The 19019-nt window shown below is 45.3% G+C and overlaps 1 protein-coding gene across 9 annotated transcripts; it reads right to left on the bottom strand.

The window, feature by feature from the left end:
- Positions 1-1414: 1414 nt before the first annotated feature.
- On the bottom strand, positions 1415-17838 carry tcf20 (transcription factor 20). Of its 9 annotated transcripts, none has more exons than XM_085784877.1 (6): positions 17254-17838; positions 5395-14151; positions 5045-5138; positions 4869-4932; positions 4584-4684; positions 1415-2978 (listed from the first exon to the last, which is right to left on the bottom strand). In XM_085784877.1, exons 2-6 carry the CDS (start codon positions 12886-12888, stop codon positions 2974-2976), a joined length of 7758 nt encoding a protein of 2585 aa, XP_085641003.1. In that variant the 5' UTR covers positions 12889-14151; positions 17254-17838; the 3' UTR covers positions 1415-2973. The 9 variants fall into 9 exon arrangements, with proteins under 9 accessions (XP_085641003.1, XP_085641004.1, XP_085640997.1 ...); XM_085784878.1 differs by having other exon boundaries at positions 4883-4932; XM_085784871.1 differs by lacking the exon at positions 1415-2978 and having other exon boundaries at positions 4415-4684; positions 5395-5802; positions 5833-14151.
- Between the last annotated feature and the right edge of the window lie 1181 nt (positions 17839-19019).

Below are 19019 nucleotides of genomic sequence, written 5' to 3'. Positions count from 1 at the left end.
GACTTAATCCTGATTTAGACTGGAGACGGCTCTGGGTGAGCAAAGGAATGAAGTTAAATGCTTGCAACTCGCAACATTTCCTCTGCTAAGTAAACAGCTGCTAATGCTAAAAACGTATAAATAGTGGTAGCTTTTTGACTGTTTGCACATTGCTTTCAGGTTTCCTTTTCAACAATTTTGCATTACTTTTAGTTATTTTAAAATGTTAAAGAAAATTACTTGTTTAATTAATGTTAATTACTTACTTTAATTATTAGTAATATTATTTTTTTAATTTCTTGGGGGGGTGGGGGGGTGCTTTAATTAACAGTAGATAGACAGGAAATGGGGAGACAGAGAGGGGTATGACATGCAGCAAAGGGCCACCAGTGGAATCAAACCAGGGCCACTATATGGGGCACCTCTTCTACCACCCAAGCTAAACGACTCCCCACTTTTAGATATTTTAACCTTTCATCAATCACTCGATGCTGACTATTTATCCTGTATGTACATGTTTTAACCATTCACACATTACTTGTAGCTTTTAAACCATTCACACATTACTTGTAGCTTTTAATGTGAACAGTAAGTAACCTGCACACTATCCAATGTTCCCATTTGATAGTTGCATACATTTTAGCCAGCTCAACATGTGCTTTTAAATCTAAATGTGGCTTTAGGATGACATGACTTGGTGTTCCACACTTCTCAGCATGTTTCCCCTCCAACAACTGTGTTAGTGCTCCTGTTTGAGAATCACTTGCCCATAACATGGGAGCAAAAAATATTAAATCTTGGTTTATAATGAGGCACAAATTTACACACCTTTATGAAAATGCTCTTCCCTTTCAAATTTTGAGAATCTGCTTTCATCTTTCTTGACCTTGGTATTTCCATATTGTCTTTATCTACTTAAAGTGTAACTTGAGACAATTCAGACAAATTGGTTTCAACACTATGTCCCTGTGCCAGTAACCGTTGTAGCCAGAGGCATTATGTTTTCAGGTTGTCTGTCTGTGCATCCCATTCTTATGAATCACAGAAAATTCAGTACATTCACTTAGATCGAGGTGGTTAAAGGTGAGGGTCATGGTGACCTGCGAATCTAATATCTCTGCAACATCTTTAGGGATTTTCCTCAAATTTGACAAAGACATTTGGTTGGACTGAAAAATGAACTGATTAGATTTTGGTGGTAAAAAGGTCAAAGTGACCGCACAAAACATCGACTGACAGAAACACAGAATCCTTGACCTGGCACAATGAGTTTTAAACTCCTGTCTGAAAAAGTCAAACTGAAAAGACAAGAGTAAAGAATAGAGAGAAGGCATGCCAAAAAAGAAATTAGGACATAAAAATAACAGATGAAACTTAAACCGATGGAATATCAGTCCAACAAAGTAACAAAAATATGTTTCAGAAATAAGAGGAGCATACTTGAAGCATTTTTAAGTGTATTCATAATTCATATACATATTGACAGGTTTCTAATACAGCATGGTTTTGATAGTGTTACTGTCTTCTCAGCTTGATTTTTTTTTTTTACAAGAATAACAATAAAAAATGATAAAGACAACACCATGTACGACTCACTTTTAAATTTTATGGCAATGCTTCTTTTGAATGGATTTTGCATCTCCCGATCAAATCGCTGCTGCATCACTTAAGAATGAAACCATTCAAAAGTACTTGGTTCGCATTTCTCTCCACCGGCCAGTTACCGTCGGCCAATCACAGCCACTCGTAAGACACCTCCCCCCCAAGGTTTTCAGTTCCAAAAATGTTTCATCACCATCCGCGGGACCGACGCCTGTCAGTCCGACGTCACTTCCTATGTAGAACATACACGCTCGTGCACCCAGTACACGGTTCCACAACATGAAAACTCTTCAGTGTCCTCTCCTTCATCTTTTTCCAGTCAGCACGGTTAAAGATGACAGACACGCATTAGTCCATAGTGTCATATCCTCCTCTTACAAGGCTCTCTCCTTCTCTTTGCACATTACAAACATTTTGTACTTGAAAAATAAGACTGTCCATCTGATTTTTCATGAATACTATCTGTACCGTAAAAACCCCAGTGATGAAAAATAAGAACACTTTTCAAAAGGATCAAAATGGAATCAAAGACCCAGATATCGGCATTTTTTCAGTTTCTCACGCACACACACACTTCTCACTCATACACGTGACTTTGAAAGGCAACAGATGTCCGTTCTCCAAGGCAATAATGTCTTTGTGGCAAACTCGACCCTGACATTCCAGACAACATCGCTCTGGCTCCTCCCTCTCCAGGAATGGGGGAAAAAAAATCCAATTTATGTATTGACTGAATATAAAGTGAGATACATCCATGTCATTTTTATGAGTAAATACTAATGAGGATACAAAATAATAATGAGGACTAAAATAATAATTGTGACCATCCTAATACCATAAGATAAAATACTAGTTGCGAGAGGATACAACATTCTCGCCTTTTCTGTTCTGGGTTCGACACCCAACTTGCTCCCAATACGTCTCTTCAAAGCAAACAAAACAAAAAACCTGGAAAAAAGGTAAATGATAATACAGATGATGATAAACAAGAGTTTAACACTTTGAGGGTGTCTGAGGAAAATCAAAGTGAGCCTAGGGAGGAAGTTTGTTTCTTTTGTTCTTTTGAGAAAAGTTCCTCCGTCAGTCTTGACATCTCATTTTATTCCACTTCGACCTTTGTAGTTTTTTTTTTGTCTTTTTCTTGTACTTCTGTTCCTCTATGTTGCATGTCCATGTTTTTTTTTCTTTTTCCACTTTTAAGTAAAGAGCAATAATTCTCTCGAGGAAAAAAAAGAAAAGGTTTCTTTTCCACATTGTCTCAAAAGTAAATAATGCTGATTCCTGTAGAGAAATTTTACATTCCCTTTTGTTGTTCTCTGTCACAGAAGCCAGTCCTGTCCTTTCACATTTGGGGCTGCTTCACCAACAGGTCTCAGTCTTCTTTTGTCCAAACTAACCTGGGAAAGGAAAACATGAAAATGGAGGTAAGCATCATCACCAACATCAACACCAACTATTCACAGATTCTATTATTAAAGGGATACGCCAACATTTTTTTGTGTGTGTCTTGCCTCACTCCCGAGTCCATGACAAGCAGATAGACACCATCCTTTCGACTGTGTGTGCAGTAACAAGGGAGATAGAGCCAGTATCGCCCGTAATTAGCTTAACTCAAACGCCGGTAAGGCATCTTGAGCGGTCAAATGCCGGTAACGGGATGAGATCGGTCAAAGCGGAGGGTTCAAGCAAAGACGGTTTATTTTGGTTCAAGCTAGCTACATCGAGGGTAGGTTAGCTTTCTATTTCAAAGTAAAAGCACAAATTCTATCGTCATGGTTTTCTGTATGTAAAGGGCAACGGGTGTTTTATTTTGTGAAAGTAACCAGAAGTGCGTTGGTCACAACGGCTAGCTTCAGTAGCGCTGAATTCGTCAGAACAAAATTGTAAACAGCTGGTATTTAGACAAATTAACGACACACTGCTGATCTAAACGGCTACTTTCTCACTAAAACATGTTTGAAATGTCAATATAGTGATATATTTACAGAGTTTAGAGCTAAAATGAAATCAGCTTCTGACTGCTGATTTCGGCTGGGATATGAGGCAGGCTAACACTACCCATACACTTCCAGCATTTGAGCTAAGCTAATTATGGGCGATACGGCTCTATCTCCCTTGTTACTGCATGCACAGTCGAAAGGATGGTGTCTATCTGCTTGTCATGGACTCGGGAGTGAGGCAAGACACGAAAAAAATTGTTGGTGTATCCCTTTAAGAAAAGTGACGGTATATTTACATGTGTAAGCTTAGTTGTGCACTTAAATCAAGTATTCCTAAATCAGAGAAATCATAATTACTCTTTACGCTAATATCAAGCATCCGCTAGTATGTGATTGATTGCAGACAAGAATAAACTGGAATGAGGACATGAGATAAAGAGAGCACACCAACACTGTTCTGCAGTAATCTTACATAAAGAGAATGAACTGTGGAGATGTGATGCGATGAGTCTTTATGTTTCCATGAAGACAAGTGGGAGGGGAGGTGGTGACAGGAAATGACAGACACTAAGGGGAGGTGAAGAGGAGCGTGAGAGCAGGATCTTCATCTACAGGAGTCTAAGAACCAACCGACAGAGAGTAGCTGTTGTGTTGCTGTGTGAAATGAAACTGTCTGGATAGAAAAGGTATGAAAAGCCCTGAGGCGACAGATTAGTGCCAGTCGACTGAAGGTCCATTAATGAGAGTCCAGGCTCTCACCAAATAAAGGCATAAAGCAAAAACATCATTTCCTACATGAAATCTTGTTTTATGGTGATCAAACCGGTTCAGTGGGGAGGTGAGTTTTTACATAATAGTACCTACTATTTGTTTTCAAGTCTGTATGAATTCTTATGAATGCACAATTCAGCTCAATCTAAGAGGTGAGAGGTTTATATTTCTATGTTATGAAGAAGTAACGATAAAGATCCTTTGGGTGTGGGCAGATCTGAAAGGGTTCAATACACAAATAAAATGAAAATACATATTCAGTCAAAAAAATACAACCAAGTCTAAACTTACAGCTCCCAGACTCCTGTGTTTCTTCTCCTTCACCGTTTCTCTCAGCCTCTCTCTGACTGCTCCAGGTACACTGACTTGGCTGGCCGGATGCTCTGGGTAAACTGAGAGAGAAAGGAGGAAAATTGATGGGCTTAGAGTTAGTGCTTGAAAGAAATGAAGCCTACCAGCTCAGTGGGCGACTGGAGGCTGAGGACCTTGAGTTGTGAACGTAAAAGAGAAGAGAGATTTTCAACAAATTACACAAAATGAAAAGAAAAAATCTTCAGAAACAGCTTGAAAACCAACCTCTCTTTCTTTACCTTGTGCTTCGGACACCGCAGAGAATAGTTATCTTCATTCAGAGAGCAATCTGCAGGGAGGAGAGACACTGTCAGTGCTGTGCAGAGATTACAACGAACAATATTTGTGTTTCGCACCAACTCACTTTTCACAGGGTGTCTGTATTTAATGCATCCACTCACCTGCTTCAATAGCGCACAGGTAGTGATAGCGAAGTGTACAGCCTTTACTGTAGCAGCCCAGCGTCGAGCCGATCATCTCACAGTACGAGCAGCTCTGAGTGGAGACGCACAGAATGGAAAAGAAGAAATCAATATATCTTAAAACTGCACTGGACAGTGAAGCACTGCTGAAGGTCTGGCTAAATGATAAAAATCAATGAACACACAACACCATTAAACCACCGACATGTCCACTGATCAGTTTCACCGACCGCATTTTAAACTGTTACAGTCAACAGCGGAGATAAGGAGCTGTAAATCTGAATTAACCCCAAAACAAAGCAGGTCAAACAGATGCAGAGGACACTCACTGTTTCTCTGGCGCCATCTAGTGCCTCCTGCAGGCCGTACAGCCTCCCGTTGACAAGGTACACTCCACTGGTCCACACTATGCACCCTTCGTGGACCCACAGCTCCTCTGGGTCCATGGGCATCTGAGGCAGCTGGGCGAGTTGGGCCAAAGGTCCCAGGGAGTCCAAGGCAGGAGGAGGGGGCTGGAAAGGCAGGGACGCCTTACTGTTGGATGGCACCATTCTGGGGGACTCCTCACTGGATTTGTGCCTCCTCTTAAAGCGGGGATGTGAGGTCAGCTTCCTGTGCTGAGGTCGTTGTTGAGCTTCATCTGCTGCTGCTGGCGGCTGCAGCTGCTTTTGCACCTGCTGCTGCTGCTGCTGCTGCTGCTGCTGCTGCTGCTGCTGCTGCTGCTGCTGCTGCTGCTGCTGCTGCTGCTGCTGTTGGTGCTGGTCGACATCAAGGTCCGGCTCTCTCTTAAGCTCAGGGATAGGTCGGATATCTAGATTCATGTCCCAGGTGAGAGAGGGTGTTTTACTGGTGATGGTGGTGGTGGTGGTGGTTGTAGCGGTGGTGGAGGAGGAAGAGGACGAGGAGGAGGAGGAAGAGGAGGAGGAGGAGTAGGAGGAGTAGGAGCAGGAAGACGAGGCAATGTGACTGAGCTTGCCAGCCATATGCATCATCATCATCATATCTTCTCCACCAGCTGGGGAGGCAGTTCTCACCGGGGCGTTGAAAGATGCTGGGTTTGGATCGAGGCTGATGGCGAAGTCGCTCTCGGTCGAAGGCTTGATAAAGTGAGCGTCCTGCGTCTGGGAGTCCTGGACAGCGCTCAGAGTGTTTGAGCTAATGTCTGAATTTGGTCCTGTTTTGTTGGGTCCGGGTCCTGTTCCTGCTGTGGTTGCTGTTGCTGTTGATGTCACTGTTGCTGTCGCTTGACCTTGCCTGACCTGGGGCTGGTTCTTGGGGAGCTTCGCAGCATATTCGGCTGGATAAAAAGGCCCGTAGAGATCTCCAAGGTGTTTGTAATTTGCCCATTTCTGACACAGGCAGCAAAGCAGGCGGCCAGAGTGATTGGTCTCTGTAATCACCGGCCCTGAAACAACATAGCCAGATGAAGGAAGTGCTTTTCCTGACTGAAGTGTAGTTTCCACCTCGTCCGTCTTCCTTTTCTCTGATTCTCTGTCTCTCCGAGATAACTGGGAGGGAAGGGCTGAGGTCAGGAGAGAATCGATTCCACTCCCACCTGCTTTCCCTGCGACTACACTACGCTCTCCTTTCATCTTGTCCTCTTCAGCATTCACAATGGTGCACACCGCCCCGATCTCGGGTACTTTATTTTCCACATGTATGTGTGGAACAAACGGGCCCTTTCTGTTCTGATCCACGCATACTCTGTTGGCGCCGGGACTTCCTCCTGGGCCTGATGTTGTATCCGGGTCATCTTTGGCCACCGAAGCCGTTGTTGCCGCCGCCGCTGCCCCTCTCCTCCTCCTCCTCTGCCGCCCCCTCGCTTCGAGTGGCTCATTTTCATCTTTCACGCCTCTGCGTCTCCGTCGCACGGGTTTGGCCTCCGTCTCTGGCTGCGTGTCCTCGCTCTCACCGTCCACTTTCACTACCTGGGTTAGAATGGGCGGAGCCAGCGGGGGAGCGATGTTATTGTCTGGCAGTGGGGGTGCTGCTGCAGGGGATGGTGTGCCGCTGGTAGACTGCACTGTCTGTGGAGTTGGAGCAGCAGCCGTAGCTGTAGCTGTGGCTGAAGCTGAAGCTGTGGCTGTGGCTGTAGCTGTAGCTGCAGTGGGTGGGGCTGGAGAAGGACTCAGAGTTGTGCTCTGTGTCTGGACTGGAGTCTGGGCCTGCGCCTGTGTTTGGGCTTGGGTCTGGGCCCGTTTTTGTTTATTCACGCTCCCTACAGGCCTGCCCTTCTTCTTGCCAGATGGGAAATAGCCTTTAGGCACAACACTATCCGAGGTCTTAGAGTCTTGTGGTGACAGACTGGACCTCCCAGAGGACATCTGATGTCTGTTCAGCATGTGTCCTTGAGGCTGGCCGTGGTGTGGCGGGGTGGCTCCATAGTAATCACTGCCAGGATAATCATCAAATCCTATGCCAGATTCTTGAAGTTTCTGTCGCAGAAGGTTAGCAGCAGACTGCTCTCCTCTTCTTGTCTCAAGCTGCTGGTAAGTGTTTGTGAAATGCTGAATGTCTGACAGAGCAGACGAGGATGGAGGTGGGGAACCCTGGACTGGGCGAGGAAGAGGTGGAGGAGGGGGTAAAGGCCCGAGCAGAGCAAAGTCCTCCTTGTCATCAGATGCTGATGCCACAGCGGAGCCTAATCCAAAGTCAAAGTCTTGCTGTTTGAGGGCTTGGGACGTCTGGTGGGGGTCGCATGGGTAAGCAGTCGGAGGTAACGGCCCAGTCTCATCAACTCCTCTGAAGGGAATCATGTCGTTTAATGAGTGACTTTCATCCATGTAACTATCATCCCCTCCTGCAACCCTGGGGAAATGTGCTAAGTCTTGGTCCTGTGAATCATTAAACGTTGGTATTTCTGAATGAGAGAAGCCTGGGTAATGATTTGACTCATCATCAGCATGGCCTGCTGGCTTTTTAATATTTGGTGTGATTTTCTGCACTATTGCCTCTAGTTTCAAACCTCGTCCTTTCCTCGGAGGCAAAACCTTGGCATTAACGCTTGATGGAGATAAAGGTTGTGAATAGATATTCTCTCCGGGCAGTGGGGAGGAGAGCCTGGGACATGGGATATCTGAACTAGATGAGTCATCTTCATTGTGATGGCTAGACTCAGACTGGGCCACAGGGGAATGATGTGAATTTGTGGCAGCCCTCTGCTGAGACGTATCCTGGAGTTGCCTTTTGGCAGGAATGGGAGAGATAAAAGAGCGGACTCTCCTTCTCAATATTAGCGGATTTGTGTCTCCAGAACCCCCAGTTTTAGTCGGACGCTGCACCTGTGGTGGAGTGGAGTTTGTGTCAGCGGGAGGTTTAGTGGAGCTAGATGGAGGAGGTGGGCAGGGATGCTTGGTTTCCTCTGCAGGTCCTCGGGGCGCCTCTGGTTCAGCAGCGCTTTGGCCCAGAGTCAGTGGCGGAGGTGCAGGTCCGTGTGACACTACTGGAGGAGCAGGGGGAGGGGGAGGAGGCGCAGGAGGGGGAGGCTGAGTTCTGTAGTAAGAGTCTCCCTCCATCAATCTGGGACCCTCTCTTGCAGCGTGCGCCGACTCCCACATTTTCATGTCAAAGAAAGCACTTTGATGATGGAGTGAAGTTTTGGTGGCGTGCTGCTCACCGGCCATGTCAGTTTGAGGGATCATCCTCTGTCTCTGCTCTGCTTGGACGACCTTATGCCTTCCTGGAGAGGACCCCGGCTGCATCATCATCTCCTTAGGTGGCCTGTTCATTGCTTTCACCCAGTCACTCATGTCATGCGGGTGATGGGGGAGGCCACGAGGGTGAGCGTACATCTGAAGCTTATTTGCCGATTGAGCCTGGGGGGACAGGTTGTGGTACGGGTGGTGGGGAGGGAAGTGCGGGTTGCTGCGCGGCATTACATTTCCTTCTCTTGTGTCTCCGTATCGATATGCAGGAAAACTGCTGCCAGTTGATAAATCAACACCATGAAGATAGGACGGATGTCTTGAGGGCGAAGATAACGGATTAGTGCTCAAAGGGTGGGAAGGCAAGGGGGGGATATCTACATTACCTCGCCTATAGGGGTCAGCATTCATTACAACAGACGAATGAACAGACTTGGGATGATACTCTATATCTGCCTCATTAGCCCCACCGCTGCCATGATGATCAGTTTGTAGATTTACAGCGTCCGGGCCAGCCTCTTTAGATGTTGTTTCCATTTTCACCACTTGTTTCTCTCCTGAATCCTTTTTACTCAGATCATTGGCTGCTGCTGGAGAGGAAAATGGCTGTTGAATTACAGAGGCTCCACTCTGACTTTTCTCCCGCTCTCTCTCTCTGTCGCTTTCCCTGTCCCTCTCTGGTGTGCTGCGTCGGTTTGGAGACACATCACAGATGACAGAGCGTCGCTCTGATGGGGCTAATATGGAGCCTGATGATTTCTGAGACTCAGTTTGACCAATGCTGCCTGTTAGGGGCTCTGGCTCTAGCAAAAGGAGCTCCTGCACAGCAGAGGATGGAGTGGACACATTAGAAAACACTTTTCTCTGTGGCAGAGAATAGTCGGCTAAATTTATATGTTTGGGTGGGGGTTGCTGGGGCTCTGTAGCTGGTGGTGCATGACTCTGAGACACACCCACTTCAGGTTTTTCAGCATTTTGCAAACTCTTAGCATTGACCACCTCTGACTTAACAACAGACAGGGGGTCTGTGGTGAAATCAGGTTCACTCCCGTGCCTCAGGTTCGGATGAGAGGCCTTTCCGGAGCTGCCCATTTGGACAGGATGAGCTGAAGCCTCAGTCCCCCCGCTCTGCATCCTCATATTTTCAGCCATGCCATACGGGTGTCTGGTTTGAAACTGTTGCTGAACTTGGAGATGGGCAGGAAATGCCTGCTCTGGTCTGCCATAACGTCTGTCTAAATTGTAACCTTGAAGAACCTCTTGTAAAAGGCTGGGGAACTGCTGCATTTGTGAGCTATCCTCGTGAACTTTACCCCCCGCCCCTTGACCCCTCTTCAGCAAACCCTCTACAGAGACAACATCTTTTGCATGCAGAGGGCCGTAACCAGCTTGTGGTGGTTGGTATCCTAAGTATCTGGAATTTGCTTCCATTACACTTGCAGCACCAGCCCTCCCTCTCTTCTTCATTGACAAATCTGAGCCATATGTTGATTCTGGGTAGCCATATTTATGAGGTCCAGACTGGGGAGGATTTTGAGGCCGGCCAAAATTTGATTTCTGGTGATGGGAGGAGTATAAAGTCAGATCTACTCCTTCCTCCCCATTATGACTGCTTGACTCTCTTAAGTAAGAGTGAGACTGTTTCTCTTCAACACAGTTGTCTTGGGGGTGTTTGCCTTTTTCAGTGTGACCTCCCTCAGATCGAGCTGAAACAATCACACCAACACCACTGGCACTTTGCTGTTCTTCAGATGTGTGCTTTTCTTCCCTCTGGTTATTGTGTAATCTGGATGCAGTGTGCAGCCTATTTTCTTTGTCCTGACCATTTTGTGTATTGACTTCTCCATCACGTTGCATTAGGATACTGCCCTTCTCTGTTTTATCAACTGCGCCTTCACTTTCATTTTTGATTACTTCATTTTTAATTTCTGCCGTCTTCCTGTGGCCGCCCCTGTTGTCATTATACGTTAAACCGGGCTCTGACACACAGTTGGGCTGGGGGGGAGGAATATTGGAAGAGGTGGACGAGGGAGATGAGGAAACCGGAGGTGTTGAATGTGAAATTGGGCCCGTCTCTGATGACTGACATCCAAAGGATGGAGATGATGATGAAGGAGTGTGAGCTTCGTTTGCTTTTGTTTCAGAAACACCTTGTTCTTTTGATAGGGAATCAGAGCTGACTGTTTTCACATTTGATGTTTGTCCCATCTGTGGTTGGTTTTGACTCTGAAGTGGAGGGTGATAGCCAGTCGTTTCAGATCCACTACTTGCTCCGCTCATCTGCCTCACTCTGCCGTGTTCCCCTTCAGAAAACTGTTCCTCACGCTCCACCTTGGTCCCTGATGAGCCTCCCACTGACATCAAAGAGGAGTCCTCATCGGCGGCAGCATCTAAGCTGCCGCCGTCACCGCTCCCCACTGCACTTCCATCCTTGACTGTGCTAGTACTTGAGGCTGCACTTGCGTTTCGACTCCTCGGTTGTGACGGTGGCCCACCGGGTGTTGCCTGTTGCATCTGCCCGCCATCTTTCTTCTTCTGTGCGAGCACTGTGTCAGTGAGGAGCATGTGCTGAACTGTGTTAGGTAAATTGGCTACTTGTGAGCTCAAGGCATTAAGACTATTCAGGCCTGCATCATGCATTTTATCAAGTGGAGACGATGAATAAACAGAGGAGCTTTCCTCTCTCGATCCAATTCCTGCGCTCAGACCCATTTTGTTGCGGCCTGCTGGAGGAAGACTACTCCCTCCAGCTGAACTCATGCTGTGAGCTTTATGACTGCCACTGCTACCGCAACTACTGATGCTGCTATTTGAGTTGGGTGTGGGACTTAACTGAGGCATAGTCTGCAGTAATCTGCCATGACCATGGCTGCTACGGGGGTTTGATGTAGGAGGATGTGAAGGACCATGACCTGAGGGGTTTCCATGTGCCTCTGAGACACCCATCAAAGGGGAAGGAGAGGAACTACAGCTGGGGGAATGCACTGCTGAGGCAGCTGGAGAGGGGTTGGATATCGGGCTAAAGTTTTGGTTGATTTGGGTTTGCTGAGCATTGGGGTGCATTGGGGATTTGGCTATTTCTTGAGATGCTGCTTGAGGTATACTGGGATTAGAGGTTTGATGATGTTTAGCATATACAGACCCCGGAGACGGGCCCTGGTGCTGCATCTTCAGAGAGTTGTCATAACCTACCCCTAAATTGTGCTGCGAGTTGCGGTGCTGTAGTGTGGCCTGCTTGTGAAGAGAATGTGTCTGTGGGGAATATCCAGGATAATTTGCAGCATGGTAACTCTGTTGAACATTCTCCATTGGCCCCACATTGTTAGCAGCAACTGAACTGGACACTGAGTTTGAACTGGAGTTGACACTGGGAGAGCTGTTGACTTTGGGATCAAACCCGGTGCTAGCAGCCCCGTCGAGATACCTCTGTGGCGGGGGGCTGTACATTCCTGATGACCCCGTGGATGCTCCACCCTGTGGGGAGTAGTGCGGGTACTGTGGGGTCATCCTGTGCGCAGATTGTGGATAGCTCCTATGCTGCTGTCCATGGTGGACAGCTGGGAAGGCTTGCCCATGCTGGCGGTGCTGCATCTGGGAACCTGGCACTGACTGCATTGCAGGGTTCTGACTCATGTTGTACTGGTGAGTAGGGGAGAACGCTCCGGCACCGGCAACGGCAACGGCACCTCCACCTGAACCGGCACTGGAGGCGTAGTCTACTGGATATGGTGACATCAGGCCCGATGATGGAGCAGAGCCAGATCCAGCATGCCTGTACTGGTGAGGTAAATGTCCATCAATATTAGGGTACCCAAAGCCTGCTCCATAGCCCATGCCTCCCCTTCTGTGCCTGTCCTTCCCGCCCATTGAAAAATAATAATCCATGGCGTCCTTCCTGTAGGGGTTGTTACTGTTGCCACTGTGAATGTTACCCTGTGTTGGTGGTGGCTCCACAGCTACTCTGTTTCTGGCACTGTATGCAAGCATGTGGCTGGCTTGAGTGGGGTGGTGATGGGCTCTGTGCAGGCTCTGCTGTTGCATCCCTGCGTAATCATCCGTCATCCTTGGGGAGATCTGGGGATCTGCTGGCTGGGGGGGGTACGGGGGTCCCCCTCCACCTCTCCCAGTGAACCCATGGGGGAGAGAGGTGGGAGCCGGACTGTTAGAAAAATTCTGCATTGTTTTTTTTTGTTTTGTTTTTCCAAGTTTGGATCAAAAACGGAAATATCTGTCAGTATCTATATCAGGGAATGTTTCTGATCAGAAACTGGAAGGCTTATGGCAGTAACCATAAATGACATAGAGAGTCTATGGCCTGGCAGTAAAACAAGGAAATGCTTTTGAAAATCCACCAAAGAGCTGAAGCAGATGAATATATACTGCAGATGTTTTTTGTAACAGAAAGTTTTAGGGAGGCTGAACAAACGAGGGGTTTTATCAATATATAAAAAGGCCAAATGGTAAAAAGCTGTCTTCTTCGATGTGATGGTTGTTTTTTAGTAAAAAAACAAAACAAAACAAAACAAAAACAAAGGTTCACTTAATTACTGGGTCTTGAAAAAACAGTTTAAAAAAAAAAAGAAGAAAAATAAATTCGTAACGATGCAGGTTTGTTGTGCAGAAAAATGTAAGGTTAAAAGTGTGCAGTCATTCCAATGAAGCTGAACTGGTTTGGCACTGAGCAGGCAATGATATCATGGATAACGGACACACCACCATGCGAGACGTTCAATCTCAAAATGTCTTTGCGTGTATACACTCCACTATAGTAACGGCTCAAGCAAGCAGAGCTACGTGAGAATTAAACTGAGTAATGATCCAATAGCATCCTGTGCAAAAAAGGAAAAAATAAAAAAATTCTCAATACAACCATTGAGACTGTGTCCCGTCACAGCAATCCTTCAGTTCACCAACACGTATGACCTGACTCACACCTGTGTGAGAAAAAAACTGCAGTAACAGAATCAAGAGGTCTGAGTACAGACCCTCACTAAACACTCCCAGAGACAAACACTCCATTGATAGTCTCATCAACTCGTGGATGTAGAGTGTAATACTTTGTGAGATGTTCTTTTTCTTGGTCATTCCCTTCCAAATACTATTTTCTTTTTACTTTCTTGCGACTACATGCATTCATTTGGACTGTAGAGGTCTTTGGTCCCTATTTAGTGTTCGTTCTCTGCTTCACTCGGTGTTCAGATTCTCCTTGGTGCACGCTCCTGTGTCTTCAGCATGAAGCCATCTTACCTTTGTTTTTTTCTCTCAACCATCATTTAATTCTACCTGGTTCCATGGCAACAATTTTTTTTTTCCAAAAGGAGGGTAATCCATTTATTCCACTGAAGTTCAGTCAATTCAAGCTTCGTTTTTCTGTTTCTCCTCAGTATTTCCATGCAGATAAGTTCATTTTCCAGGAGTAGCGGACCAGAAGCCTCCCCAGCTCTGCAAACACAAAACATGAATTGAAAACGTTAGCATTTGTTTACCGTACCTGTGCTAAAACCCTAATTAAACTAGAAAAAGCATTTCCAAGAATGGAAATGGTGTGACTGCTGATAGCAACTGAACGCTGTTGCAGAATTAGCAAATAGTGCAAGCTGTGATCACCATACAAATGTTTGACCAAGGTCAGAATCGAACCCACACCCTCATGGTCATTAGACTTCCACTCTGCCTCTAGGCCACGGTGCACACACAGTTGCAGAGACTGTTGTCTGTTAATGATCTGCACACTGTCAACATCAAGAAAGCTTGAGAGTCAAGCTTGAATGACTTAGTATGAAAATGTCTGTGAATTTCAGGCTGAGCACTAACCATATGGCCACAGAGAACCTGAGTTACAATGAGCTTTATACTATGAGGAATCAAAGACTGTCCAATGACAGCTGAATAATTGGAATCAAAAGTCAAGCAATGAAGTGAAAAGACTGAGGCAGGAATCGAACCCATGACCATATGATCACTAAACCTTTACTCTGCCACTCGGCTACAGAGAGCACACTGCCTTCAAAACTGTTGTCATTCATTGTAATGTGATGATGTGCTGCAAACTGGTACGAGTAATCAAGGAGATAACAAACACCTGTAACCAATTGAAGGCGGGGGAGGAGAGCAGAATTCAACATAACATAACAAGAATTCTTCCCTTGGGTTCGAACCAGTGACCTTCGGGTTGGCAAGCAGTTACCATAACCCCTACACTACAGTGGAGTTGTGAAGAAGAGAGGTTGAGACTTTGATGAATGTGAGATTTTTTGTGAAAAAGTTAAATATTTGAAAAAGTATAAATAGTTAAAAAGAGAAAAGTAATGCCGATAAAGTTCAAAAAAAGCTGCACGTTTTGATATATGAATTGTTGAAATAGCACAAAGTATGAAGGACTAGAAGAAGACCGTAAAAAGGCGGAAGAAAATGGCCAAACAGAAGAACAATAGTGTGACTGCTTCAGCAGTCACACTAATTATAATCAAGAGAAATCAACTGTGGTCACACAATAATAATATATGCATTTGGGGCTAATTCAATTTTTCAGATTCTTTTTAATTAATCAGTTTAATTAAAACAAGTCAGAGGTAAATGTGACACATTTGCCAAATGCAGACACAAAATGACTGAAAGCTTTTGTTTTAGGTCTTCTGTAACATAGATAATTAAAAATTAACTCAATTTGCAAAAGAAAATACAATCCAGGATCTTCGATCAGGTGTTACATCAGTATTTCCCATGACGTGGACTTGGGGTTCAGTAGTCAGGTAAAATAATCACATAAGTCTATCACAAATAATATCAAACAAATCAATAACGATGTTAACATGATGTCCTTGTTGGATGCACTGCCAAAATCAGCTCCGTACTTCACTACTTAAAAGGTTTGCTGGTCTCATCTCAGCACTCCTTTTTTAATATGCACTGTGGGTACAGCCTTTACTGTGGTTGGAGATTTTAAAATACATGCCTAAGCTGTCTCTTCTGACTGATAACAAACAGGGTTGGTGAAGAGAAAAGTGGGTTAGCAGCGAGCAGCATGCAATTAAAGCAACAAAGTAGACATAGACAAGGTCACAAACATAACTTCACATGTAAACAAACTTCTAAACAAAGCTTTGTGGAGCCAAGACAGAAGCAGTGCATCTCCCACCTCTTTACAATGGAACTAAACACCATTAACTTTAGGGTATTTAACTTGTTTTAATGGGCCTTAATTATTATGGGTGATACTTAAAGGGATGACGCCACCTTTATGAGGTCAGTACCCATAATTGCCATGTGTGACACAAGCCTCTATTGTCTACTTCAAATACACTGTAAAATGGTTAATGGCCCTGAAACAACTCTTATCTATCTTATTGTGTTGGCTTAATCTGAGCCAGACTGTTTGTGATAGTAACTAATAGTTTAATTGGTAGCATTCATCATTAATCGCATGTTCATTCATCATTAATGTGAGCCTTTTTCCACCAATGTAATTCATTGATTTCCACCACAGAGAAAATGATTAGTAGTTGAAGTGGAGCAAAAGGGGGAGAAACAGAGAGGAGGGGTACAAACCCTAACCCAAACTGATGACACCCTGTAAATCAAATAATAATAGTGAGATAGATGTTTTATCAAACAGGTCTGTGTAAACCTGGTGAAGTTAGAAGGACACTATTCACCTCCATCCGTCTTTTAGCTCATATCTTGATTACTAATTAATCACAGCAGCTCGCTGTGCACGACCAGGCAGCAGCAGCAGCAGCAGCAGCGTCCACAACACACACAACAGTGCAGCGTTAATGAAAACTGACTCAATGCAGTCTGTCAGCAAGTCAATCAGTTGCATAGCTGCCTGACTGATAAGAGCATACGCAACGCTTTTCTATCTTTTTCTTCTTCATTTTTTTTTCAGATAATGACCCGACGCCAGCTCTGTTATGTTTGCTTTATCGTCTCGGGCTGTCATCAACACAACACTGGCTTCTGTACAATAGCCTTAGCAAGCTACATTAGCCAACAGCAGCAAGGTATACGCATTACAATTAGCTTTGTAGTGCTGCCTCTCTCTCTCTCTCTTTCTTTTTTTTTCTTTTAGCTCTGGGAGGTTAGCGTTAGCTAGGATACCTCACATACTGCAAATTAAATATGCCAGCCAAGTCGCATATGTTGGGGGCTAGCTAGGCTACAACCACTAGTTAGCATCTTAGCGAGCCAGCTAATTTGCGTTTATTACATTATAACAAGCATTTGAGGACGTGCACAAGGCGATAGTTGGAGGCAGCAGGCTAAAGGCACGGGGGCAGCAGCCAGGCAGCGTTTAGCTACAAAAGAGAGGTGATTAGGTGCAGATGTTTCCCCCCCTCCCTCAGATATTCACTGGGGCTGTGGGTAAATGGGGGTAGCTAGCATATATAACGTTTACTAGCAAAGAGAGCTGGTGTGGGTACCGCATCAGAAAACGATCATCACGCAGCCTGACATTTTCCCCTGAATAAACACAGCTAACGTTTGACCAGGGAGAGGCAAGTGAGTCAGAGACAGGCTAGCTAACATACTCTAAATGCATACCTGAAAACGTAGCAATACAAGGCCCCTCGAAGAGTGAAAGGCTGTTTTGTGACAATCCCGCTGCTGTGGCAGGAAACCCCAGTCTAGAGTCGACCGCTCCGCCGCTTTTCCTTCACCCTCTTTGAGTCCAGACAACCCCGACCAGCGGCGGCGAAGTCGGGGGGGCCCGTCACGACACTCGGATCCCGGGCCTTTCTTCCCGATCCCCCCTTTTTTTTCCTTTTGTCCTCACCTCCAAAAATGATGAGAGCAGAGCACAATCGGGGTGCCTGTAGGTCCCGTAACCAGTGAGGTCCATACACCCCCGCCCCCTCCCCTCTTGTTCCCTCGCCTCTCTCTCTCTCTCTCCCTCTCTCCCTCTTTCACACACCGCTGAGGTGATTCCACCTATCTCGGGCTAAAATTAACTGCATTCCTCTCGCTCGAGCCTCCGCTAACACATCAACATCTAAAGCGTCAGTTTCCGTCACTAAATTGCATTTGCATGCCTTCATCAGTAGCTCGACCTATTCGTTTTCCTGTTAGACTACTGTTTTTTTTTCTTGCAACAGAAAGACCGCCTTGAAAATGCATACACACTCATATTCCTGCACCCCCTCCCTCATCTCTCTCCATCACATCCCTCCATCTCCCCCTCCCTCTCTGGAGCTCTTTTCTTTTTCACTGATTTTTCACCTATTTACACCTTCAAATAGCTATAAGATTATACTACTAACTGCAAATGCATTATTTTTTCATGTCTAGCTTAAACGTTTTAACACAGCTCCTTTGTTCTTATTTCATCTCAAGTCAAAGTGAATTAGGGTGGACTAATGAAGGCACCAGGGTACAAAGGCAATATGGAGAGGAGACTGTTGGGTTGGCTCTGAAATGAATAAGTCCGTAACAGATGAAAGACAATTTGTGAGCAAATAAGTATGACTGCATTAGAGAAAGACTGCAGCGCAATGGATGAAGCTTAAGTTTATTGTGGTGTTTTAATGCTGAAATGCACAGTGCAGCTCTATTGTTTATTTTAAACCACAAAGAAAAGCCACTTAAATTGTAATATCTAACCATTGGTTAATGTTTGACACGACACTCTCAGAACATCATCATGGCCAGAACAACAATGGAGGTGCTACAAACAGAATCCTTTTCCCATTAAATTTATTGTGTTGTCTCTGCCTGAGCTTATCTGCTCTCACACAGGGCCAGTGAGTGCAGTGCAGACCCACTCACACTCTCCAACCATCATAATGATGTGCCCTATGCCCCCCATCCATGGTGCTGCACTTTTAATGTACTGCAGTGTGTCATGCATGCGCGCACACACATGCACACTCACACATACACATTCACCAAGACATACATACATACATGGCAACCACATGTGCTCATACAAAGGCTATGCACGCTGAATCGCAAGTCACACACACCATAGTCAGACTTGAGCGTGCACATCTGTATGCAGTCACTCACTTAACCTGTCAATCAAAAGAGTTAAATCTCTCTCAGTTTCTAAACAACAGTTCAATACATTTCATTCCCTTGCAGATACACGTCTATTTCTATCATAGTTGCCATAGCAACTGCATCACAGAGCTTTAACTGTGGATAATTTTTAGGCTACATTATCTACATTTGCTTTCTTACATGTGCAGTTTCAGACGGACGCTGCTGTTTGTCGACCACAAATCTCCACCTATGATTCACTCGCAAGCAGTTGTGTACTTGTGTTGCCACTAAGTCGAAGCGAAAGAGCTGAGAGGCGAGATAAAGGGCAT

Source organism: Trachurus japonicus, chromosome 8, assembly GCF_045865225.1.
Source record: "Trachurus japonicus isolate A0001 chromosome 8, Traja_1.0".
NCBI lineage: Eukaryota > Metazoa > Chordata > Actinopteri > Carangiformes > Carangidae > Trachurus > Trachurus japonicus.
The sequence above is the reverse complement of the archived record's forward strand: the minus strand, read 5'-3'. Positions and strand labels throughout refer to the sequence as shown.